General features: G+C 42.7%; 1 protein-coding gene across 2 annotated transcripts in view; it reads left to right on the forward strand.

The window, feature by feature from the left end:
* Positions 1-26,540, forward strand: part of LOC118402529 (dipeptidyl aminopeptidase-like protein 6) — a 163,806-nt gene that overhangs the window by 42,258 nt on the left and 95,008 nt on the right. Inside the window, exon 1 of one of the 2 annotated variants that reach the window (XM_052476900.1) lies at positions 8,039-8,787. The exons of the other annotated variant lie outside the window; for it this stretch is intronic. Within the exon in view, the coding sequence (XP_052332860.1) occupies positions 8,593-8,787 (195 nt within the window). The 5' untranslated portion in view covers positions 8,039-8,592. Of the gene's footprint in view, positions 1-8,038; positions 8,788-26,540 lie in introns of those variants that run through there. 2 annotated transcript variants of the gene reach the window in all.

Genomic DNA, 26,540 nt, shown 5'->3' on the forward strand with positions numbered 1-26,540 from the left:
AAAGGGGTGAAAAGTTTCATGAAAAAAGTTGAGTGAGGACAAAACTAAATTAGTTAAATACAGAGTTTGATTAAATTAAATTAAATTAAATTAAAAGTAAAAAGCTAAGATGAGCAGGTAGCCAAGTAGCAACAAATATTACAGCAGCACAGAGACAATGCGGGAGTGTGATGGAAGTGACGCCGTTTCAAGTCATAGCGGCTACAGATGACAAAAAGTTTATGTACAACACCTTTTTTCAGATCAAGTTGATAGGATAGTCTCGAACGGAGCTCGTCCAGTTTATTCTCCATGTTCGCTAATAGAACGGAGAGTAGAAGTGGTTTACCCACTCGCCAATGTAGTCTCGTGAGGTGTCCCGCATGCCAGCCTCTATAATGCCGCCTCTTCCTTTAGTGATCAATGTTCTGATGTCCAGAAGCTTTTTTCGGACTTGGCGGAAACAATATTTACAAAAAAAAGTTAAGATCAGCGCAAAAACGAAACACACACAATAACACACACAAACACACAATATAGCACAATTGGTCAGGAGCCCGTAATACGTCTGCTATTCCCTTCAGCGCCATTCTAGCAATTCCCAAGTGAGGGACCGATCAAGGAGATTAACCTCCAACATTCATAAGCTTGTTCATTACATGAGGGCACATTTTAATATGACAGCCACAGGGTTTGGCTTAATATAAGGAATTTGAAATTATTTATACTTTTTTTAGTTTTACTTTTGATACTTAAGTATACAGTACCAGTCAAAGGTTTTGACACACCTATTCATTCCTGGGTTTTTATTTATTTTTTAAAACTATTTTCTACATTGTAGAATAATAGTGAAGGCATCAACACCATGAAATAACACATATGGAATCATGTCGTAACCAAAAATGTGTTAAACAAATCAAAATATATTTTATAGTTGGGATTCTTCCACCTGCCCATTACTCTTGGGGTGAAAACCTGAGGTGACACTGACCGAGACCCCCAGACATTCCATGAACGCCTTCCAGATCCTTGATGTGAACTGGGGACCCCGATCAGACACCAAATTCTCAGGCACCCCATAGTGCCGGAAGACGTGTGGAAACAAGGCCTCCGCAGTTTGTAAGGCCGTGGGGAGACCGGGCAAATGGAGGAGACGACAGGACTTAGAAAAGCGATCCACAACGACCAGGATCATGGTATTACCCTGTGAAGGTGGAAGATCGGTTAGGAAATCCACCGACAGGTGCGACCACGGCCGTTGTGGAATGGGTAAGGGTTGTAACTTACCTCTGGGCAGGTGTCTAGGAGCCTTGCACTGAGCGCACACTGAGCAGGAGGACACATACACCCTCATGTCCTTAGCTAAAGTGGGCCACCAGTACCTCCCATCAAGACAGCGCACCGTCCGACCTATCCCAGGATGACCAGAGGGAGACGTGTGGGTCCAATAGATCAGTCAGTCGCGGACAGCAGACGGAACGTACAGACGCCCAGCTGGACACTGAGGTGGAGAGGGCTGTGCACGTGACGCCCGCTCAATGTCCGCGTCCAGCTCCCACACTACCGGCGCCACCAAACAAGAGGCTGGGAGTATGGGAGTATGGGAGTGGGATCCATGTACAGCTCCTCTGTGTCATACAGCCGGGACAGTGTGTCTGCCTTCACGTTCTGGGAGCCTGGTCTGTAAGAGAGGGTAAACACAAAACGGGTGAAAAACATGGCCCACCTTGCCTGGATTTAGTCTCCTCGCTTCCCAGATGTACTCCAGATTGCGATGGTCAGTCCAGATGAGAAAAGGGTGTTTAGCCCCCTCAAGCCAATGTCTCCACACTTTCAAAGCCTTGACGACAACCAACAGCTCCCGGTCCCCCACATCATAGTTTCGCTCCGCGGGGCTGAGCTTTTTTGAAATGAAGGCACAGGGGCGGAGCTTCAGCGCTGAGAGAGCACTGCTCCTATCCCAGCTTCGGATGCGTCCACCTCCACTATGAACGGCAAAGAGGGATCCAGATGAGCCAACACAGGAACCGAGGTAAACAGAGCCTTCAGGTGCCTGAAAGCCCTGTTCGCCTCAGCTGACCACTGCAAGCGCACCGGGCCCCCCTTTAGCAGTGAGGTAATGGGAGCAGCAACCTGACCAAAATCCCGGATAAACCTCCGGTAGTAGTTGGCAAACCCTAAGAATCGCTGCACCTCCTTTACCGTGGTGGGAGTCGGCCAATTACGCACGGCTGCAATGCTGTCACTCTCCATATCCACTCCTGACGTGGAAATCCGATGCCCTAGGAAGGAGACGGACTGTTGGAAGAACAAGCATTTCTCAGCCTTGACGTACAGGTCATGCTCCAACAGGCGACCAAGCACTCTGCGCACCAGGGACACAAGCTCGATGTGTGTAGCGGAGTATATCAGAATGTCATCAATATACACCACTACACCTTGCCCGTGCAGGTCTCTGAAATTCTCATCTACAAAAGATTGGAAGACTGATGGAGCATTCATCAACCCATACGGCATGACGAGGTACTCATAATGCCCTGAGGTGATACTAAATGCCGTCTTCCACTCGTCTCCCTTCCAGATACGCACCAGGTTGTACGCACTCCTGAGATCCAGTTTAGTGAAAAAACGCGCCCCGTGCATTGACTCAATCGCCGTAGCGATAAGTGTGATTTCACTGTGATTTTATTGAGACCTCGATAATCAATGCACGGTGCAAACCTCCATCCTTCTTCTTCACAAAAAAGAAACTCGAGGAGACGGGTGAAATGTAGGGCCGAATGTACCCCTGACGCAGGGATTCGGAGACATGTCTCGATAGCCACCGTCTCCGCTTGCGACAGGGGATACACGTGACTCCTGTGAAGTGCAGCGTCTACCAGGAGATTTATTGCACAATCCCCCCGTCGATGGGGTGATAATTGAGTCACCTTCTCAATTACCAAATCGGCATATTCTGGGGGGGATGCGCACGGTGGAGACCTGGTCTGGACTTTCCACCGTAGTAGCACCTACGGAAACCCCTAAACACCTACCTGAGCACTCTTGCGATCACCCCGTGGGAGCCCTCTCTGGCCAAGAAACAGTGGGGTTATGACAAGCTAACCAGGGTAGGCCCAGGACCACAGAATATGCAGAATCTTTTCCTTGTGACCCCCCCCCCCTGCGTCATCATACTCAAAGGAACGGTGTCCTCCCTGATAAACCCTGACCCTAATAGTCGACTATTTTAGGCGTGAACAGGGAAAGGCACATCCACAGGAACAATGGGGATCCCTAAACTATGAGCTAACACTTTATTAATGAAATTCCCAGCCGCGCCTGAATCTACTAGCGCCTTATGCTGGGAACGCGGGCAAAGTTCAGGAAAAGTGACAGAGACAAACATATGTGCAACAGAGGGCTCTGGATGAGAATGGTGCCTACTCACCTAGGGTGACACCAGAGTGCCCTGCCTGCTGCCTCGATTCCCAGAGGAACCAACCCAGCACCGACCAGAAGTGTGTCCTCCACGACCACATATGGTGCTCGAGTGGGGACCTCCTCCAGTCTCCCTGCGCACCGTCCCTCCCAACTCCATGGGTACAGGAGAGAGGGTGCGGGAGGATGGAACAACCAGACCCCGATCTAGACGTCCACGAGTAGCCAGCATGTTGTCCAGCCGGATGGACAGGTCCACCAGCTGGTCAAAGGTGAGAGTGGTGTCTCTGCAGGCCAGCTCCCGATGGACATCCTCGCGTAGACTACAGCGGTAATGGTCGATCAGGGCCCTGTCGCTCCATCCAGCGCCAGCAGCCAGGGTCCTAAACTCCAGAGCAAACTCCTGGGTGCTCCTAGTCTCCTGCCTCAGATGGTAGAGACGCTCACCCGCCGCTCTGCCCTCGGGTGGGTGGTCGAATACTGCCCGGAAACGGTGGGTGAACTCCTCAAAATGGTCCAACGCCGCATTTCCATCTCCATACACAGCGCTGGCCCACTCCAGGGCTTTCCCGGTGAGGCACGAGAGGAGGGCGTAACTCACGGTCCGATGGAGCTGGGTGGACCGTGGCCAGATACAGGCTTAGTTTGAGGAGGAAACCCTGGCAGCCGGCAGCATCTCCGCCGTACACCTGTGGCATGGATAGATGGATCCTGCTGGGTTCAGGCAGGATAGGGGCGCTCAGGGGAGACCCTGACTGTGCTGGTGGAGGCGCTGGAAAAACTCCCTGTGTCTCTCAGCGGTCCATATTCTGGACACTGCGATCCATGGCAGCGCTCAGATTGTAAATCATCTACGTATGTTCAATGACGCGCTCCTCCACCTCCATGGCCGGGGTACCTTCTCCTGCTGACTTCATGTTGGGTCAGAGATTCTGTCAGAGTCGTATGTATAGGAGGCAGGGAAGAATGATGGCTAGAAGACCGGTGACGTCGACCGCCGAGAACTGCCCGAACAAGGAGAGGCATCGACTTCGGCAGAAAGTCAGGTACTACTCAAGTAGTATTTTATTGGGTGACTTTCACTTTTACTTGAGTAACTTTCTATTAAGGTATAAATACTTTTACTGAGGCAATGACATTTGGAATTGGGTACTTTTTTGACCTTTGTCTAACATTGTGATGTACCCTCCTGAATAATATCCTGGCGAATGGTGATCATCCTGGTGAAGGGAGGTTCACACCAAGTTATTTATATCTGCAGGGTGTCACGGTGGGATGTCTTTCAAACTGGAACAAGTGGAGACAAGGGGGGAGAAATTAACCTCACTGCTCAAATTTCAATGCTAGTTCAAGTAACTCAAGACACAACTACCTTTATTAATGTGACAGTTTTGTATATTTTTAGGCTTGATTAAGTTGTTTACAGTAAGAAGTAGAATAACTTGGCCTCTAATTTGAACTAGTATCACCAACTCCAATGGTGCAACACAATAGGTGAAGGTAAAGTGGCAAGAGAAAGTTACCTACCGTAACATTAGCTAGGCTACGGGTTAGGGTTAAGTTTAGGAGTTAAAGCATTAAGGTTAGGGTTAGGCGGAGGGTTAGCTAAAAGGGTTAAGGTTAGAGGAAGGGTTAGCTAAAAGGGTTAAGGTTAGAGGAAGGGTTAGCTAAAAGGGTTAAGGTTAGAGGAAGGATTAGCTAAAAGGGTTAAGGTTAGAGGAAGGGTTAGCTAACATGTGAACGTTTTCTGTAATGAGATTTGAAATCGCAACCTTTGGGTTGCTCTACGTTTGTGTTATATGCCTTCCATCCACCCCCCAAAATTAAGGGGCCTAACCCGATCCATAAAAAACAGCTCCAGACCATTATTCCTCCTCCACCAACCTTTAAATGTGGCACTATGCATTGGGGCAGGTGGCGTTCTCCTTCCATCCACCAAACCCAGATTTGTCTATCGGACTGCCAAATGGTAAAGCATGATTCATCAGTGTCAGCGAGATTTACACCACTCCAGCCAATGCTTGGCATTGTTTATGGTAATCTTAGGCTTGTGTGCGGCTGCTCAGCCATGGAAACCCATCTCGTGAAGCTCCCAATAAACAGTTATTGTCCTTATGTTGCTTCCAGAGGCAGTTTGGAACTCGGTAGTGAGTGTCGCAACCGAGGACAGGCGGTTTTACGCGCTATGCACTTCAGCACTCGGCGGTCCCGTTCTGTGATCTTGTTTGGCCTACCACTTCGCGGCTTAGCTGTTGTTGCTCCTAGACGTTTTCACTTCACAATAACAGTTCTAGCAGGGCAGACATTTGAAGAACTGACTTGTTGGAAAGGTGGCATACTATGACGGTGCCACTTTGAAAGTCACTGAGCTCTTCAGTAAGGCCATTCTACTGCCAATGATTGTCTATGGAGATTGCATGGCGGTGTGCTCAGTTTTATACACCTGTTAGCAAAAGGTTTGGCTGAAATAGCCGAATCCACCAATTTGAAGGGGTGACCACATATTTTTGTATTTATAGTGAATATCTCAATTCAACCCATTGTTTTAGAGAGTCGTTTTAGAGAGCAGAAACCTGAATATTCTCGTTTTAGAGAGTCATTTTAGAGAGTAGTACACTGAATATTGTAGCAAAAGTTGAATGTTTACCAACCAAAGTACTTTTACCTATGACATTTTATAAACATTTATGGTTGAAAATGACCCTTTCCAACCAATGACCCTTATATTCTAGGCCATGGGTATCAAATTCATTCCATGGAGGGCCAAGTGTAAGCTGATATTCATTATTTCCATTCAATTTGTGTCCAATTAAGACCTACACACCCAGGTGAGGGGAGTTCCTAACTAATCAGTGACCTTATTGATCAATCAAGTACAACGGAGGAACGAAATTCCGCAGACACTCTGCCCTCCATGGAATAAGTTTGACACGTGTTCTAGGCCCTTGGTTTTGGAATGGAAAAGTTTTTTGTAGTGAAGAGGGAGGGATGCATTTTTAATTCAATTCATGAATCAATGAGCCTCCAGCGGCTCTGGGGAATGATATGAAAATGACTCGCAATGGAAAAAGGAAAATTAATTGAAACCCACTCATTGTTAACTTTGGAATCTACAATATTTTCCCAACTGTCATTTCTAATTAGGATGGAGCATGTGATTACTCTAGTCTCTCTGTGCAGATGAGACAGTTGTGAAATGAATCAGGAGGATAGTTTTAATCCACTTCAATAGATTTCTGTCCTAGCCTATTAGTCAAATGACATTAACGCTTGATGGCGTCTGCGGCATGGTCTATTTGGTATCATAGTGAGTGGTGCTGCTTTGAAGTTGTACTTGTGTGTGCAGTAGATGACCCATTTCTCAGAAATCCACCATAACACCAGTATGGAGGTCTGAGCTGTCACAGGGAGGAGGCCTGCCAGGGTGCTTTGACACTCTGAAACTGACTGAGGACGCTCTCAGCTCTCCACATATGCCTGTCCCCACTGACCATGGTCACATACCACAGGAGGTTGGTGGCACCTTAACTAGGGAGAACGGGCTCCTGGTAATGACTGGGGCGGAATCGGTGGAATGGTATCAAATACATCAAACGCAGGTGTTTGATGCCAATTCATTTGTGCCGTTGATGTCATTATTATGAGTCGTTCTCCCTTCAGTAGCCTCCTGTGTCACAAACACCCCAATACATTATACATTTAACAGCATGCACCGACATGCCTGAGTTTTCTTTGAATCCCTCACAACTCCATCCTCATAGGTTACAATGCTGACTACTAAAAAGGCCACTAGGGCAGGTGAGGAAAGGTATATGATGGTGAAGACTAGCTGGTCTCGCTGTGCTTCTGAGTCACAATAATTAGCTACACACTGTCATTTTTATGATATAAACTCACTGAACGGGTTCACAGTTGATGTCCATAGCGCAGGTTGACATTTTTGGATGAATCTTGTCTAGCCACGGTAATAAAATCAGATTTTAAACCTAACCTCAATCGCACTCCTAACTTTATGCCTAACCTTAAATTAATACCAAAAAGCTAATTTTTGATTTCAGACATTTTTTAAATCTAGGAACATATTAATCTCAACCTGCGTCCAGGGTGCTGTTTATGGCGCTGTCCATGGTACTGAATCGCACTCATCGCATTCCCAGAGAACGTCAGGTGATTCAAGTGATTAATACATGCTTTTTGTATCTGGATTCAAGAGGAATGTGTTGAATTCGTGTTAGAGATTGCCAAGGCCTTCTAGAGTCAAATGTGGAGAAGAAGCTCAGACAAGTTGAATAAAATACAATGTAGACTATAAACTATAACTGTCATAAACATCGTCCTCTGCTGAATGAGTGTCGTTTCTCATTGAGCCACAGAGAGGCACTCGAGCTCCGTCCTGGATTAACAGTTATTGGGACTGGAATGAACGGAATAACGAAAATATTTCTACAGATTACATGACTGCTTGTTAGCACATTTGAGACAGGACTATTTATTGACTAATGCAATATTGGATTAAAGAAATCTTCTCTGCCCCACATTAATGTGCATTATGTACAGTATGCTATAGTCTGCGGTGTGTTGTTGAGATAATAGGTTGTGCATAGTCCGTTTACTTCACTTCTCATGCAGAACGCGTCCACCGAGGCGCCACTGCTTCTCCGCGTCCTTCACACATACACACACACACCGGGTATTTCTTGCCGCCATACAGCTGTTGAAAGTCTAGCAGCCTTTTTAGTTATTTTGATTGGGTTCAATTTTCTGAGACTGTATTGAATATCAGATTGGATACCCACGGAGACGGGCTGCTATCGCGCTGTGAGAAGGCATCAACGAACTGAAGAGGAGAACCAACGTGCTCTGAATACAGATACAGACTATTAACGTCCTACTGTAGCCTTGCTTACCGCTCCCTTAGGACAAAACACATCCAATCGATCAGAGGACTTGCTTGTTAGGCTATGTTTGTTTTATAATTCAACCAGGAAAACGTTTTCAGTTTTTACAAGTTATTTTATCGGGATAATGTACCTGTTCTCTTTGGAACCATATCCGCTTTATTCCAGAGGATAAATTGGCCACCCGCTGTCGGATCTCTCCAAAGGCACAGAAAAGAAGCAGTAGCCTACACTCGTCCCCGTAGACGAGAGGTTTCTCTTGCTTTGACATGCTGTAGTGGTTTTGACTGTACTTATGGCTTCGCTGTATCAGAGATTCGCCGGTAAGATCAATACGAATAATTCTTTCCCACACCCACCTGAGGCCAGCCACCTACTCGGCGGACAGGTAGCGGACGAGGAGAACAACACACGGACGACCCCGCAGCCCGTGGCCGACGGCAGACCCCATGTTCCCCACCGAAAGAAAAATGCGAGCGAGGACGAGCGTGTAAGACCTCTAAACAATTAAACTATTGGTGTAGGCCTATGGATTTGATCACTCAAACCTTCATCTGATAATCGTTGACAACTTTAACAGATCACCTGTATAGCCCCTATCTGCTTTCTATTGTTTGCCCAATCATTTTACTCTAGACCTAAACTATCATGTTGCTGCAATTATGTTCTTGGTTCACTCTTGCCTAAATGGTTTTGCAACTGAAACAGCATGTGTTACCCCGTGATTCTCAGATCAGTAGGCTATGAATTCAGAGCGTTAGACGCTCCACCAGTCAAGGCGTGGTTGCTATTCAAGAAACGTATTGTGTCTGGATGGTTGGCCTTGTGTAGTGTCTGAATAGGCTGTGTCACTTTCTATGTTGTGATGCTTACCAACTATAACTGCTTAAAAGTAGCAACGGGTGGCTACTTTGAAGAATCTCAAATATAACATCTATTTAGATTTGTTTAACACTTTTTTTGGTTACTACATGATCTACAATGTATAAAATAGTAAAGATAAAGAAAAACCCTTGAATGAGTAGGTGTGTCAACTTTTGACTGGTACTGCATTTCCACACTAAGGTTGGAATAATATTGTGCACTTTATGATAATGCCCTTTTAGCTAAGATCTGTTTGAAAAGACTGCCTGAAATGTCAGCCTGTTTTGTTTGGATGCCATACATTAGTTATTAAACTTAGAGCAATAAGAAAAAGTTCTAAAACTCTTTCTATTTTTTCCTTTTCTTTCCTATTTAGACCACTCCCTGACAGTCCTAGCAAAATTCTTGCTTGAGAAATTGCTCTTTGCTATTTTTGTTTCTCTTTTACCATTTAAATGTAAAACAAAATACATTTTTATTTGTCACATATACACATGGTTGGCAGATGTTAATGCGAGTGTAGCGAAATGCTTGTGCTTCTAGTTTCCGACAGTGCAGTAATATCTAATTCCCCAACAACTACCTTATACACACAAATGTAAAGGGATGGAATAAGAATATGTACATATAAAACTATATGGATGGGCGATGGCCGTGCGACGTAGGCAAAATGCAATAGATCGTATGAAATACAGTATGTACATAAGAGATGAGTAATGTTGGATATGTAAACATTATTAAAGTGGCATTACTTAAAATTATAGTGATACCTTTTATTGAACCCATTTATTAAAGTGGCCAGTGATTTGGGTCTGTATGTTTGCAGCACCCTCTCTTAGTGATGGTTGTTTAACAGTCTGATGGCCTTAATAGAAGCTGTTTTTCAGTCTCTCGCTCCCAGCTTTGATGCACCTGTACTGACCTCGCCTTCTGGATGATAGCGGGGTGAAAAGGCAGTAGCTTGGGTGGTTGTTGTCCTTGATGATCTTTTTGGCCTTCCTGTGACATCGGTTTCTGTAGGTGTTCTGGAGGGCAGGCAGTGTGCCCCCGGTGATGCTTTGTGCAGACCTCACCACCCTCTGGAGAGCTTTGCGCTGGAGGGCGGTAAAGTTGTTGTACCAGGCGGGGATACAGCCCGACTGTATGCTCTCGATTGTGCATCTGTAAAAGTTTGAGTGTTTTAGATTTTAGGTGAAAAGAGGTTGAAGAGGCACTGTTGCGGCTTCTTCACCGCACTGTCTGTGTGGGTGGACCATTTCAGTTTGTCCGTGATGTGTACACAAAGGAACCTAACTTTCCACCTTCTCCACTACTGTCCCGTCGATGTGGATAGGGGGGTGCTCCTTCTGCTGTTTCCTGAAGTCCACGATCATCTCCTTTTATTTTCTTGACGTTGAGTGAGAGGTTGTTTTTCCTGACACCACACGCCGAGTGCCCTCAACTCCTCCCTGTAGGCTGTCTCGTCGTTGTTGGTAATCAAGCCCACTACTGTTGTGTAGTCTGCAAACTTGATGATTGAGTTGGAGACGTTTTATGGCCACGCAGTCGTGAGTGAAAAGGGAGTACAGGAGAGGGCTGAGCATGTACCCTTGTGGGGCCCCAGTGTTGAGGATCAGTGAAGTGGATATATTGTTTCCTACCTTCACCACCTGGGGGCGGCACGTAAAAGTCCAGGACCCAATTGCATAATGATGAGCTTGGAGGGTACTATGGTGTTGAATGCTGAGGTGTAGTCAATGAACAGCATTCTAACATAGGTATTCCTTTTCTCCATATGGGATAGGGCAGTGTGATGGCAATTGCATTGTCTGTGGACCTGTTGGGGCAGTATGCAAACGGGGGTGGGTCTAGGGTGGTAGGTAAGGTGGAGGTGATATGATCCTTGACTTGTCTCTCAAAGCACTTCATGATGACAGAAGTGTGTGCTACGGGGCGATAGTCATTTAGTTCAGTTATCTTTTGCGTTCTTGGGTACAGGAACAATGGTGGCCAACTTGAAGCATGTGGGGCATGTGGGGACAGCAGACTGGAATAGGGAGCGATTGAATATGTCCGTAAACACGCAAGCTGGTCTGCGCATGCTCTGAGGACGCGTCTAGGGATGCCGTCTGGGCCAGCAGGCTTGCGAGGATTAACACGTTTAAGAGTCTCACTCACGTCTGCCACGGAGAAGGAAGGAGGGGGGCGCAGCGCAGTCCTTGGCAGCGTGCCGCGTCGGTGCCACTGTATTATCCTCAACGTGGGCAAAGAAGGTGTTTAGCTTGTCTGGAAGCAAGACATCGGTGTCCACAATGTGGCTGGTTTTCTTTTCGTAGTCCATAATTGCCTGTAGACCCTGCCACATATGTCTTGTGTCTGGGCCATTGAATTGTGACTCTATTTTTCTTCCTGTACTGACATTTAGCTTGTTTGATTGCCTTGCTGAGGGAATAACTGCACTGTTTATATTCAGCCATAATCCCTGACCTAATTTCATGGTTGAATGCGATGTTTCGCCCCTTTCAGTTTTGTGCGAATACCGTCATCAATCCACAGTTTCTGGTTGGTGTAGGATTTAATAGTCACAGTGGGTATAACTTCTTCAATGCACTTCCTAATAAACTCACTCACAGAGTTAGCATATAAACCAATGTTATTGTCTGAGGCTTCTGGGAAAATGTTCCAGTCTACTTGATCAAAATAATTTTGAAGCGTAGATTCTGATTGGACAGACCAGCGTTGAATGTTTCTAGTCACCGGAACATCCTGTTTGAGGTTATGCCTTCAGGACGGTACGAGCAAGATGGAGTCGTGGTCAGATTTACTAAAGGGAGAGCGGGGGAGGCCCTTGTTAGAGTAGCAGTGGTCCAGTGTTTTGCTTGAGCGGGTACTGCAGTCAATGTGCTGGTAGAATTTACAGTTGAAGTTGGAAGTTTACATACACTTAGGTTGGAGTCGTTAAAACTCGTTTTTCAACCACACCACAAATTTCTTGTTAACAAACTATAGTTTTGGCAAGTCGGGTAGGACATCTACTTTGTGTATGACACAAGTAATTTTTCCAGCAATTGTTTACAGACAGATTATTTCACTTATAATTCACTGCATCACAGTTCCAGTGGGTCAGAAGTGTACATACACTAAATTGACTGTGCCTTTAAACAGCTTGGAATATTCCCAAAAATGATGTCATGGCTTTAGAAGCTTCTGATTGACATCATTTGAGTCAATTAGAGGTGTACCTGTGGATGTATTTCAAGGCCTACCTTCAAACTCAGTGCCTCTTTGCTTGACATCATGGAAAATCTAAAAGATATCAGCCAAGAAAATATTGTAGACCTCCACAAGTCTGGTTCATCCTTGAGAGTAATTTCCAAATACCTGAAGGTACCACGTTCATCTGCACAAACAATAGTACGCAAGTATAAACACCATGGGACCACGCAGCCGTCATACCGATCAGGAAGGAGACGCATTCTGTCTCCTAGAGATGAATGTACTTTGGTGCGTAAAGTGCATATCAATCCCAGAACAACAGCAAAGGACCTTGTGAAGATGCTGGAGGAAACTGGTACAAAAGGATCTATATCCACAGTAAAACGAGTCCTATATCGACATAACCTTAAATGCCGCTCAGCAAGGAAGAAGCCACTGCTCCAAAATGGCCATTAAAAAAGCCAGATTAAGTTTTGCAACTGCACATGGGGACAAAGATCGTACTTTTAGGAGAAATGTCTTCTGGTCTGATGAAACAAAAATAGAACTGTGGCCATAATCAGCATCTTTATGTTTGGAGGAAAATGGGGAGTCATGCAAGCCAAAGAATACCATCCCAACCGTGAAGCATGGGGGTGGCAACATCATGTTGTGGGGGTGCTATGCTGCAGGACTGCTGCACTTCACAAAATTGATGGCAACATGAGGAAGGAAAATTATGTGGATAAATTGACGCAACACATCTCTCATCTCAATACATCAGTCAAGAAGTTAAAGCTTGGTCGCAAATGGGTCTTCCAAACGTCCAAATATGTGGCAAAATGGCTTAAAGACAACAAAGGAAGGCTACCTGAAACGTTTTGACCGAAGTTAAACAATTTAAAAGCAATGCTACCAAATACTAATTGAGTGCATTTAATCTTCTGACCCACTGGGAATGTTATGAAAGAAATAAAAGCTTAAATAAATCATTCTCTACAATTATTCTGACATTTCACATTCTTAAAATAAAGTGGTAATCCTAATTGACCTAAAACAGGGAATCTTTACTCAGATTAAATGTCAGGAATTGTGTAAAACTGAGTTTAAATGTATTTGGTTAAGGTGTATGTAAACTTCCAACTTCAACTGTAGGTGGCCTTGTTCTCAAATTAGCTTTGTTAAAATCTCCAGCTACAATAAATGCATCCTCAGGATATATGGTTTTCAGTTTACATAGAGTCCTTTGAAGTTCTTTCAGGGCCGTCTAGGTATCTGCTTGGGGGGGTATATACACGGCTGTGACTATAATCGAAGACAATTTTCTTTGGAGATAATCACAGTAAGGTACTTAATTGTTAATCAGAAATAATTTGATATTGATATAAAACTGTTGCATTGGACCTTTTTTTTAAAGCAAGTTTTCATTTTTTTCTTCAGTTTTACAGCAAATGTCATGCAATTCTACCTCTGACTTTTGCCATGTTAATATGATAGCTGATTGAGAATGACTGGGAGCCCCCTGGGATCAATGGGAGCCCCCTGTAGGTCAGGGCCCCTGGGCCATGATTAGATAGCTGGCTTGACTTACTACCAATTTAGAAATTCTTAGCTAACATGGCTAATTAGGTGACTGTCAGTGACTGACATAACAAGAATAAAACTGCTTATGCACAATAACATTTTGAAATTGCACTTGGTGTATTCTACTATTCTTACTCTCAATGACAAGTCGAGACACCACCTTAGTTTTTTGGGGGGTGTCTGGGGCGACCAGGGGTCCTAAGCGACTGCTATGTCACTTATGCCTGGAACTGTCCCTGCTTGAAACTAATTACAGTTAAACATTCTATTTGTAGTTTAGAGGCAAATGAAAACCCAATGTAATACATTCAGTGATTTGGTCTTTTGGAATCTAATGATCTAATCGAAGTTGGCAAGTTTTCATGGGTTCTCGTTTTGCAAGGACTTACATGTGGAGGTCCAATAGATGATTCTGCGCTGTAGCCCATATATTGGATATGTTGAAGACAATTCTGATGTAGTCTTGCTTTGTGGTTCAGCCATAATAATTCTTCAAGGCCACTTTTGCGACGAGGCTCACGCCTTTTTATTGTCCATGGTGATGAAATTTCACACAGATCACATTCCCTGCTTTTGCTAAGGCATTCTTTAGTTGACCTATGCTCATACAGTTTGTTTTAGTTTGTCCTTTTGAAACCGGTGTTGCTCGAATCCCTAAGCTCGAAATGTGCTGACCTTGTAGAATGACAATGAGCAGTATAGCCTATGTCTCAGGCTTGAAAAAGAAACTTGGATCCTGTGAAGAATTGGCCGCCTAAAGTGACTCTTCCAGCTAAGCTGCTGCAGAGTAGGTCAAGCTGTAGCCAGCATTTGGAAGGGAATTCAGCATTAGTATCATGCCCAATGACAACTGCTTCATTTAAATGCAAACATTTAGTTCATTTTCACTATAGTTTCTGAACACTTTATGCTCTGCATTATGAAGGCACGTATTTGACATCAGTGTTTACACATTGTCATTTGAGCTCCACCTGAGTGTCCATCTAGTCTCTTTTCTCTCTCCAGAGATAGTGAAGCTGTCAGCATGAGGAGGATGTCCCCTCTGCATTATTGATGTGTATTGTGATGACAAGCAGGGAGGGAGTGAACACACTTCCTCTGTCACTGATACTGTTGATACTGAAAGAAACACAACACGAAATGACACAGCACAGAACTACACAGCACAACACATCACACAAAATGACATCACCACACAACACCACACATAGGTGTTAATTACTTTGTGTAATGACATTGTTAGACTGTGTCATATTCCCCAATGTCCTACTGCCACAACGGTCTCTGCATTTAATGAGTTATGTGCTATAGGCCATTCAAGTAATAGTAATAGGGTCCGGTTCATATCTTTACATTTCAGGATTTTATTGTACTTAACATGGTTAAGGATAGGTGTAACTAAAAAAACAGAGGAGCCATTCTCAGATTGCTATGTTTCCTGTAACATATTTAGGAGTGCACAGCTCACCTTCAGCTCACCTTCAGTCCTCTTGATGTCCCCTTAGGAGTACTGGAGCATGAAATTACCTTTTGCCTCATGAGTTGAGGAGTTTCACGGTTCCTAGGTTGAAATTTTGTTTTCTTGACCTCAGTGGGAATTCACGTTTATTTTCTGAGAGGAAAATCTTCCTGACTTGCAGCAAATTAAATATGGAATGCAGTTTTTTACATTGTAATGTAATTATGATTGGCAGGGGCGCAACTTTGGCTTTAGAAGTTGGGGGAACATAAAACAAAAAGATTGTGTTTTTTGTCCAGTTACATAAACACTCCAAACAGCCTTCCTGACCGCTTGAAGGCATCCTCATTGTCCTAAAGCACTCCTGTGTCTCGTTTTGTATCACATTCCAATACATTTTTTTGGGGGGGATAAGTGAAAGTTGCACCCCTGATTATTGGTGTCCTCAACACTGTAATGCTCACAATCTAACTTATGTACAGTATGTTAACAGCAGTAACCGGATTCTGTGGTACAGTATTCTAGAGTCCCCTGGGATATCAGCCAGAGTTACTGCTAATGGCAGCCGGGGCTGAAATCCAAAAAAGTGACTTTAATTAATCATCGCGGGCCGGCTGTAGTCTAAAATATGGCGACATTTAAAGGATAGTGACCTGTGGAGCAGGTTCCCTTTGTGAGCAGGAGCCATACAGACTTTTCCCGGGTCCCCAGCCAGCCAACAGAGGAACTCAAACACCACCTACTGTTGAGCTCTTCCTCCCCTGACAATGAAAGGTGACACATGAGTGTGAACTGTGCAGGATACCTTGGTATCTCATGACAGAGAGTTGTCGATTTGATTCATACATGTTTACTTAATTTTGAGTTTCTTGTATTTTCTTTTAATCAAATACACTAGGTCATTGTCAAGCTTGGATTTCATTGATGTGGGGCACTGGAGAGTATGGTGTGCTGTGTGAATTGTTATTTTAATACTTATTTTAACTGACAATAAGATAACATTCAATTAGACTAATTGTTGCTACTTTTGTGGCAATTATGTTGGTAATTACTATTGTGCACTGACACATTTAATGCTCACCTATAATGGGTAATTCATCACAATAGAACGTCTGACCTGATCCACTTGGCTGTGCCATTCAGCACAGCCTTAGGAAGCTTTTCTCTTTTTGGTCCTCTCCAGCAGCTTCTCTTCTGTGTAGCGCAACTTTGACCTCAATTTTGATCATGTTTTCTTTCTTCTGTTCCTCTTTTTGGGTGATTCCTTTGGGGTAGATGTCTTCATTGGTCCTGGTGTCTGTAGAGATGTCTATCTTCTTGTAGGAGTTGAGTTGATGGCAGGGATATTTACCTGCTGAGGTGAGAATGGCTGTTCTCTTGTCTTCTTGATTTTGCTTCTTGGACATGTTGAAGTGTATCCTCTTCCTGGCTTGATGATGTCATGTCCAATACAGCTTTTAGCTGTTTCTTCTGTAATACCTTTTTGAGTTTTCCCGCCACTGTTCTTTCTTCGTTTCATGTTGCTTCTTTGTCAGATCTTGAGTTTTCTTGATTTTACAATTTTGCTTTCATTTTTGATATCTGGAAATGGGAAGGAAGCATGACATGAAATGAGCATGTCTCAAAACATGGGAAAAATCTTACTGTTATGGACACGTCATCCTATAGTAGACACTGAATGGCTTACTGACCGTGTGTGTGTGTGTGTGTGCTTGTGTGTGCTTGTGTGTGTTTCAGAGATTGTTTGGATCAGTAGGAACTGTACAGCAGAGGGCACTGTAGGGTATTGACTTCCTATAGATGCTGTATGGGTGCATAGGCTTCCTATAGACTATATATGCTAATTACGCTTGCTGTAATCTCTCCAACCCCTAACCTCTCTCTGTCCTTCCTTCTGTACTCTTCCAGCAGTTCTGGGTTGGTGTAAACTTTTTCTCTGAATTTTGTCAGCCTAGCCTTCGCTAAAGCTTTCTTTTTGTCACTTGCTGACTGTCTGTAATTTAACAGGACATAAAGCAAAATATCAACAGTTAGTAAATAATATTTAAATTAATAGTTCATTATATTTAAAAATTTAGTCTGTATGATTAAATTCTCATTACCGAAACAGTTCTCTCTACCGCAACTGACCTTAAATTGCAGGGGTAAGTGAGAATGGTGTTGCGAAGGATGAGGAATGTTTTGCTAACAATAGAGAAGACATGATGACAAAGCAAAATGTTTTCTCAATGTACATATTTAGACATTTAATGAAGTATATTTTCATAGAAAATTTAAAAAAATTCTAAATGTGGAAAACTACCTGTATTAGTAATGATACTGTCGTGTACGCAGTCTGACAAGCGAATGTTTAACTTAACTGGATAAATATAAAGAGATCTGCTTACCTGGTAGCCATTTTGATGGTACTGGCAAATGTGTTGCGTCATTCAAAATCAAACTTTATTTAAAATTCTCTGTGTGTGTAAACAGTCCTTCAAAAATGTTGCGTACGATGAGAACATCGGTCATGGACCCTTCATATTTTTTCATTATTATTATACATGAATATTCAGTTAATAATAGTTCTGTCATTTGAAATCATCTATTAGAAAATCCATTTTTTTTTCTGAAATATCTTCATTTTACTCTGGTAGAGAAAATTATTATGATATTTTGTTACATTACTAAATTACATGTTTTATATTTAAAATCACTACTGCCATGGTATTTTAATGGTTTCATGAGAATGACCCAGCTCCATCTGCCTGTTAGTCAGAGAATAGAATACACTTCTGCTGGTCTGTTCTGCTCTGAGGACCCACCCTTGCCAGTCCAGCCAGCTGAACATTTTGGTCTGGATAGAAGCTACTTTAAGGACACACTCTAGATTTGTGCAGTCAGCCCTGAATCAAGCTTGGCCCAGATCCCAGGCATCACTCTCGTGTTAGGAGGGACAAAGTTTGGATATCTTCAGGTTCTGCAGGATCAGCTAAACCAAATAGGGGTGATTTTTTTTTTTCTTAAACAAATTACATTTGTCAAAGGAAGCACTTTACTATTATAGGAGTGGCTTGAGTCTGGGTTGTCGAGGGAAGTAAAGCTTTCAGGAAACACGCCTGAATGACAAACATTGCATTTAGTAGTATTTCTGGCATGTATGGATTACTGACAGGAAAATGCAGGGTACATGCCCAGATTGGGACCTCCATTGGTTTTGTTGTAATGTTTGAGCTTAAGAACACAGAATTAGCCATGGCAAAATGCGTAGATCCGTAAATTAGCTTTCACACTGAAACATTTCTCTCAGCTCCATGGAAATTAGCTGGAAAACGTTGTAATGACTGGAATGGAATAAATGCAACGGTATCAAAGATATGGAAACCACATGTTTGACTCCATTCCATTAATTCCATTCCAGCCATTACGATGAGCCTATCCTCCCATAGCTCCTTCACTACTGGAGCCATCTGTATACAGTTGAAGTCTGAAGTTAACATACAACTTAGCCAAATACATTTAAACTCAGTTTTTCACAAATCCTGACATTTAATCCTAGTAAAAATTCCCTGTCTTCGGTCAGTTAGGATCACCACTTCATTTTAAGAATGTAAACTGTCAGAATAATATTGGAGAGAATTATTCTTTCAATTTTTATTTCTTTCATCACATTCCCAGTGGGTCAGAAATTTCCATACACTCAATTAGTATTTGGTAGCATTGTCTTTATATTGTTTAACTTGGGTGAAATGTTTCGGGTAGCCTTCCACAAGCTTCCCACAATATGTTAGGTGAATTTTGGCTCCTGACAGAGCTGGTGTAACTGAGTCAGGTTTGTAGGCCTCCTTGCTCTCACACACTTTTTCAGTTCTGCCAACAAATTTTCTATAGGATTGAAGTCAGAGCTTTGTGATGGCCACTCCAATACCTTGACTTTGTTGTCCTTAAGGCATTTTGACACGAATTTGGAAGTGTGCTTGGGGTCATTGTCCATTTGGAAGACCCATTTGTGAACAAGCTTTAACTTCCTGACTGATGTCTTGAGATGTTGCTTCAATACATCCACATAACCCCCCCCCCCCTCCCATGATGACATCTATTTTGTGAATGGCATGAGCCCTCCTGCAGCAAAGCACCCACAAAGAATGATGCTGCCACCCCCGTGGTTGGGATGGTGTTCTTCGGCTTGCAAGCCTCCCCCTTTTTCCTCCAAATATGATGATGGTCATTATGGTTCTATTTTTGTTTCATCTGACCAGAGGACATTTCTCCAAAAAGTACGATCTTTGTCCCCATGTGCAGTTTCAAAACGTAAAAGGTATTTGGACATTTCTCCCAAGGATGAACCAGACTTGTGGAGATCTAGAATTTTTCTGTGGTCTTGGCTGGTTTCTTTTGATTTTCCCATGATGTCAAGGAAAGAGGCACTGAGTTTGAAGGTAGGCCTTGAAATACATCCACAGGTAAACCTCCAATTGACTAAAATTATGTCAATTAGCCTATCAGAAGCTTCTAAAGCCATGACATAATTTTCACAACTTTTCCAAGCTGTTTAAAGGCACAGTCAACTTAGTGTATGTAAATTTCTGACCCACTGGAATTGTGATACAGTGAATTATAAGTGAAATAATCTGTCTGTAAACAATTATTGGAAAAATTACTTGTGTCATGCACAAAGTAGATGTCTTAACTAATTTGCCAAACCTATGGTTTGTTCACAAGAAATTTGTGGAGTGGTTGAAAATGAGTTTTAATGACTCCAACCTAAGTGTATGTAAACTTCCGACTTCACCTGTACCCCCCTCTCCCTTTTGCCCTCATAGCCACAACTCGTCGGGCCATGGATGCGTTCCACAGGGATGCTGGCCAGGGATGCTGGGATGCTGGCCAATGTTGACTCCAATTCTTCCCACAGTTGTGTGAAGTTGTCTGGATTTCCTTTGTCCTTTGAGTGGTGGATCATTCTTGATAATTACAGGACACTGTTGAGCTTAAAGCACACAGCAGCATTGCAGTTCTTGACACAAACCTGCTAGGGCTGTTACGGTGTTACGGTGACTGTATTACCGTCACACCGGTGGTCACGAGTCTTGAAGACAGTCAAATGCTAATTAGGCTTCTCCAAGCTCTGATGCAGCTGATGGTCATTAGTAGCCTACCAAACTTGCTAACTACCTGGTAATCAGCACTCTATTGTCCCTCAAACACTCTAACATTAATGCAAATATAATCGAAAATCTAGTCAAACACTTCATGAGAGCCCATGAGCTCATGTTCCGTAACATTTCTATAGGCTATGCAATTGCTTGAGAAAACAGAGTGATGGCATCTATTAAAAAGAAGAGGATCCTATCAGCTTTCTTTAGGCTAGGCTTACTATATATACTTCTCCAACTTTCCTAATATTAAGAACGTTGCTTATCTTTACCACAGGACTAAAGCCTACCTGGCTGGCATGAAAATGAATCACAGGAAAAGCGTCCTCCATTCGCTATTTAAGTGCATAGATGACATTGTATTTTTTCCCCTGCCCCTGTTTTGAGACAGGTGCATGATAATAGTCAATTTTTAAACTGAACAGATTTCACAAATGTATATTATGAAACACTGCCGTGTGTGCATTGCTGTGCTTATAATGTGAAGGAATAGCCTAATAGTTTATCAACATTTTAAGCTAAATGTTCTGATCAGCCTCATTGCTTAAAAATGTTTGTTTTTTTATGCTAGTGGTTGTATTAATTTGGGATCTATCGCATCTCACAAATGTCCCAGACTATGTTTGGAATATTTATTTCTCGCATTGAATAGGTCAACTTTTGTACTATGGGGGATAGTAGATTGACATACAGTGGACTCCAAAATTACTGGCACCCCTGACCGGCAATGCACAAACAATACTTTAAAAAAGTATAGAAACTCAAAATACCATCATGTGAGAAACAGTGTACTTTATTAATGTTTTAATGGAACCAACCAAAATCATTCAAATATTTAATACAAAATAAATGTAACCAAAATCAAGGTTTCGTAATTATTGGCACTCCTCATTTAGTACTTAGTGCAACCACCTCTGGCAATGAAAACAGTATGGAGTCTTTTTCCTGTAATGTTTGACAAGTTTAGGAACACATTTGTAGGGATTTTGGACCATTCCTCTATGCAGATCCTTTCAAGATCCTTCACATTCTTGGGTTTGCACTTATCAACTGCCCTCTTCAACTCAGCCCACAGGTTTTAGATTGGATTGAGGTCCGGCGACTGAGATGGCCATAGCAAAACATTGATTTTGTTGTCACAGAACTATTTCTGTGTGGATCTTGAGGTATGTTTCGGGTCATTGTCTTGTTGGAAAGTCCACCTACGGCCAAGTCCCAGCCTTCTGGCAGAGATAACCAGATTGATTGTCAGCCAAAATTGCCTGATACTTGGTAGAATTCATTATGCCATCAATCTTAACCAGTGCCCCTGGGTCTCTGGAATTAAAACACCCCAGTGGGTAAGATGTGCCTCTCCTTGTATGCATCTCTGTTTCGATGCCAAACATGCCGATGCTGTATCTGACCAAAACGTTCAATTTTGGTCTCATCTCACCAGAGCACCTTCTTCCAGTCATAATTTAAATGACGTTTGGTAAACTCTAAGCGCTTGCGTCTGTGTCTTGGGATCAGAAAGGACTTTCTTATGGCAACCCTTTCTTGGTGGTGCCACCAAGGCCTGCAGTGATTCTTGGGGATTTTGTTGCTTCTCTCACCATCCTCCTCCCTATCCTGGGGGGCAAAATGCATTTGCGTCCTCTACTTGTGAGGTTCTCAACTGTCTCAACCATATCTTTTGAATTTTCTAATAATTGCCCTGACAGTGCTCAGTGGTAAATTCAATCGTTTGTGGATCCTCTTGTAGCCATTACCATATTTATGAAGGTCTATGACCATCTGTCTCTTTTGAACTGCTAGTTCTTTTGTTTTCTTCATGGAGTTGGATGCATGTGTGTTACCTCATTTTTATACCCCAGTGAAACAGAAAGTGATGTAATGGCTCAATATTGTTCCTGCATACTTAGATAATCCAGTGGGCCACCCGGGTGGTGCAGTGGTTAAGGGCGCTGTACTGCAGCGCCAGCTGTGCCACCAGAGACTCTGGGTTCACGCCCAGGCTCTGTCGTAACCGGCCGCGACCGGGAGGTTGCCCTAGCATCGTCCGGGTTAGGGGAGGGGTTGGCAATCTGGTAGGGATATATGTGTGAATCCATGATAACAATGACAGATAAATCAGACTATCTTGAGGGACAATCAAGGCGGAACATGGTTGATGGAATTGCAGAATCTCCACATGAGACCTGGTCAGAGTCTGAGGACAAAGTGAGGGAAATTATCTCTGAGAAATTGAAGATTGACCACAGGAAGATTGAGGTGGAGCTATCCCACAGGACTGGAAAACCCACCACCGGCCCAGGTGACAGGCCCAGGCCAATAGTGGTCAAGTTCCTGAGGTTCAAGGACAAGGTAGCTGTTCTGGAAAGAGCCAAGAAGTTATATCTTCCTCAACGAGGACTATCTTGAAGCTGTGTGCCAGAAGAGGAAAGAACTGATCCCGGCCATGAAAGCTGCCAAAGCACGTGGGGACATTGCTTACATCTGCTATGACAGGCTCATTGTCCACCCTTCCTCCCAGAAGCCTGGAAGGGATGAGAGAGCCAAACCAATGGCTTCGTAGCTTCAACATCGCAGAGCACACACTCACACACACACACACACCAATTGATTAATGGACTGCTGAATGTATATTTTTTTCTCTTGCTTTGTCTGCTCTTTTCAGTATTATGTCAAGCTCTGATAAGCTACCCAGGAAAGGCCTGAAAATAGCCCACATTAATATATGTAGTCCAGTAGAAATAAGGTTCAGGAAATCAATAACTTGCTAGCATCAGATAACATTCATATATTAGCCATTTATGAGACTCACTTAGATAATTCATTTGATGATATAGCAGTAGCAATACAAGGATATAACATCGATAGAAGAGACAGAAATGCTTATGGGGGAGGTGTTGCTGAATATATTCAGAGCCATATCCCTGTAATGATGTGAGAAGATCTTATGTCAAGTTTTATTGAAGTGTTGTGGTTGCAGGTTCACTTGGCACATCTAACGCCTTTTATTTTGGGGTGTTGCTACAGGCCACCAAGTGCTAATAGTCAGTATCTAAATAATATGTGTGAAATGCTTGATAGTGTTTGTGATGTAAACTGAGAGGTCTACTTTCTTGAGGACCTAAATATTGACTGTTTTTCATTGAGCAGTCCGCTCAAGAGGAAGCTTCTTACTGTAAACAGTGCCTGTAATCTGGTCCAGGTTATTAACCAACCTACCAGGGTGTTTACAAACACTACAGGAACTAGATCAATCACATTTTTACTAATACTGTAGAACTTTGTTCTAAAGCTGTATCTGTACCCATTGGATGCACTGATCACAATATATGATGATGTGATTAATAAGGAGCATCCAGGTGCTGCACTTGATCAATTTATGAAATTGCTTCTTCCAATTACTGATAAACATGCACCTGTTAAGAAACTGACTGTTAGAACTGTTAAGGCTCCATGGATTTATGAGGAATTTAAAAACTGTATGGTTGAAAGAGATGGGGCAAAAGGAGTGGCTAATAATTCTGGCTGCACATCTGACTGGCTGACTTACTGAAAAATTGAGAAATGATGTGACTAAACTCAACAAAAATAAACTGTATTATGATGCCAAGATCAATGATATAAAGAATGATGGAAAAAAAACTTGACTATTTTAAATGAAATTATGGGCAGAAAGACAAATTCAAATCCATATTTCATCGAATCAGGTGGCTTATTCATCACAAAACCATTTAATGTTGCCAATTTATTTTAATGAATATTTCATTGGCGAAGTGGGCAAACTTAGGCAGGAAATGCCAACAACGAACAGTGAGCAATTGTATTCATGCATAATTTTTTTAAATGAAAGAATAGCATTGCATATTTGAATTTTGTTGAGTCAGTATGGGAGAGGTGGAAAAATGGTTATTGATCAATAATGACAAACCTCCTGGCATTGACAACTTAGATGGAAAGCTACTGAGGATGGTAGCTGATTCTATAGCCACTCCCATCTGTCATATTTTTAATTTGATCCTAGAGGAAAGTCTTTGTCCTCAGGCCTGGAGGGAAGCCAAAGTAATTCCGCTACCCAAGAGTGGTAAAGTGGCCTTTACTGGTTCTAACAACAGGTTCTAACAGCATCTTGCTGCCAGCTCTTGGCATCCTGTTGGAAAAAATGGTGTTTGACCAATTACAATGCCATTTCTCTGTAAACAAATTAAGAACAGACTTTCAGCACGCTTATAGAGAAGGGCACTCAACATGTACTGCGCTGACACAAATGACTGATGACAGGTTGATAGAAATGGATAAAAAGAAGATTATCGGTGCTGTACTGATATTATCGACCATAACCTGTTGTTGAAAAAACGTATGTGTTATGGCTTTTCAACCTATGCGATATCGTGGATTCAGAGCTACAGTTGAAGTCGGAAGTTTACATACACTTAGGTTGGAGTCATTAAAACTAGTTTTCAACCACTCCACAAATTTCTTGCTAACAAACTATAGATTTGGCAAGTCAGTTAGGACATCTACTTTGTGCATGACGCAAGTAATTTTTCCAGCAATTGTTTACATATAGATTATTTCACTTATAATTCACTGTATCACAATTCCAGTGGGTCAGAAGTTTACATACACTAAGTTGACTGTGCCTTTTAAACAGCTTGGAAAATTCCAGGAAATTATATCATGGCTTTAGAAGCTTCTGATTGACATCATTTTAGTTAATTGGAGGTGTACTTGTGGATGTATTTCAAGTCCTACCTTCAAACTTCAAATTTTCCAAGCTGTTTAAAAGGCACAGTCAACTTAGTGTATGTAAACTTCTGACCCACTGGAATTGTGATACAGTGAATTATAAGTGAAATAATCTGTATGTAAACAATTGTTGGAAAATTACTTGTGTCATGCAGATGTCTTAACCGACTTTCCAAAACTATAGTTTGTTAGCAAGAAATTTGTGGAGTGGTTGAAAACGCCTCTTTGCTTGACATCATGGAAATCCGCCTAGACCTCCATAAGTCTGGTTCATCCTTGGGAGCAATTTCCAAATGCCTGAAGGTACCACGTTCATCTGTACAAACAATAGTACGCAAGTATAAACACCATGGGACCACGCAGCCGTCATTTCGCTCAGGAAGGAGACACGTTCTGTCTCCTAGAGATGAATGTACTTTGGTGCGAAAAGTGCAAATCAATCCCAGAACAACAGCAAAGGACCTTGTGAAGATGCTGGAGGAAACAGGTACATATATCCACAGTAAAACAAGTCCTATATCGACATAACCTGAAAGGCCGCTCAGCAAGGAAGAAGCCACTGTTCCAAAACAAGTTAAAGCTTGTTCACAAATGGGTTCTCCAAATGGACAATGACCCCAAGCACACTTCCAAATTTGTGGCAAAATGGCTTAAGGACAACAAAGTCAAGGTATTGGAGTGGCCATCACAAAGCCCTGACCTCAATCCTATAGAAAATGTGTGGGCAGAACTGAAATGGCGTGTGCGAGCAAGGAGGCCTACAAGCCTGACTCGGTTACACCAACTCTGTCAGGAGGAATGGGCCAAAATATACCCAACTTATTGTGGGAAGCTTGTGGAAGGCTACCCGAAACATTTGACCCAAGTTAAACAATTTAAAGGCAATGCTACCAAATACTAAATGAGTGTGTGTAAACTTCTGACCCACTGGGAATGTGATGAAATAAATAAAAGCTGAAATAAATCATTCTCTCTACTATTATTCTGACCTTTCACATTATTAAAATAAAGTGGTGATCCCAATTGACCCATGACAGGGAATATTTGCTGGGATTAAATGTCAGGAATTGGCTAAGGTAAACTTCCGACTTTAACTGTATCTATCTAATAGAACTCAAATAGTTTTCTTTAATGGAAGCTTCTTTAATTTCAAACATGTCAAGTGTGGTGTTCCGCAGGGCAACTGTCTAGGCCCTTTACTCCTTTCTATTTTTACCAATGACCTGCCACTGTCAATTAACGAAGCATGTGTGTCCATGTTTGCTGATGATTAAACCATATACGCAT

The sequence above is a fragment of the Oncorhynchus keta genome, chromosome 23, assembly GCF_023373465.1.
Source record: "Oncorhynchus keta strain PuntledgeMale-10-30-2019 chromosome 23, Oket_V2, whole genome shotgun sequence".
Taxonomy (NCBI): Eukaryota; Metazoa; Chordata; class Actinopteri; order Salmoniformes; family Salmonidae; genus Oncorhynchus; species Oncorhynchus keta.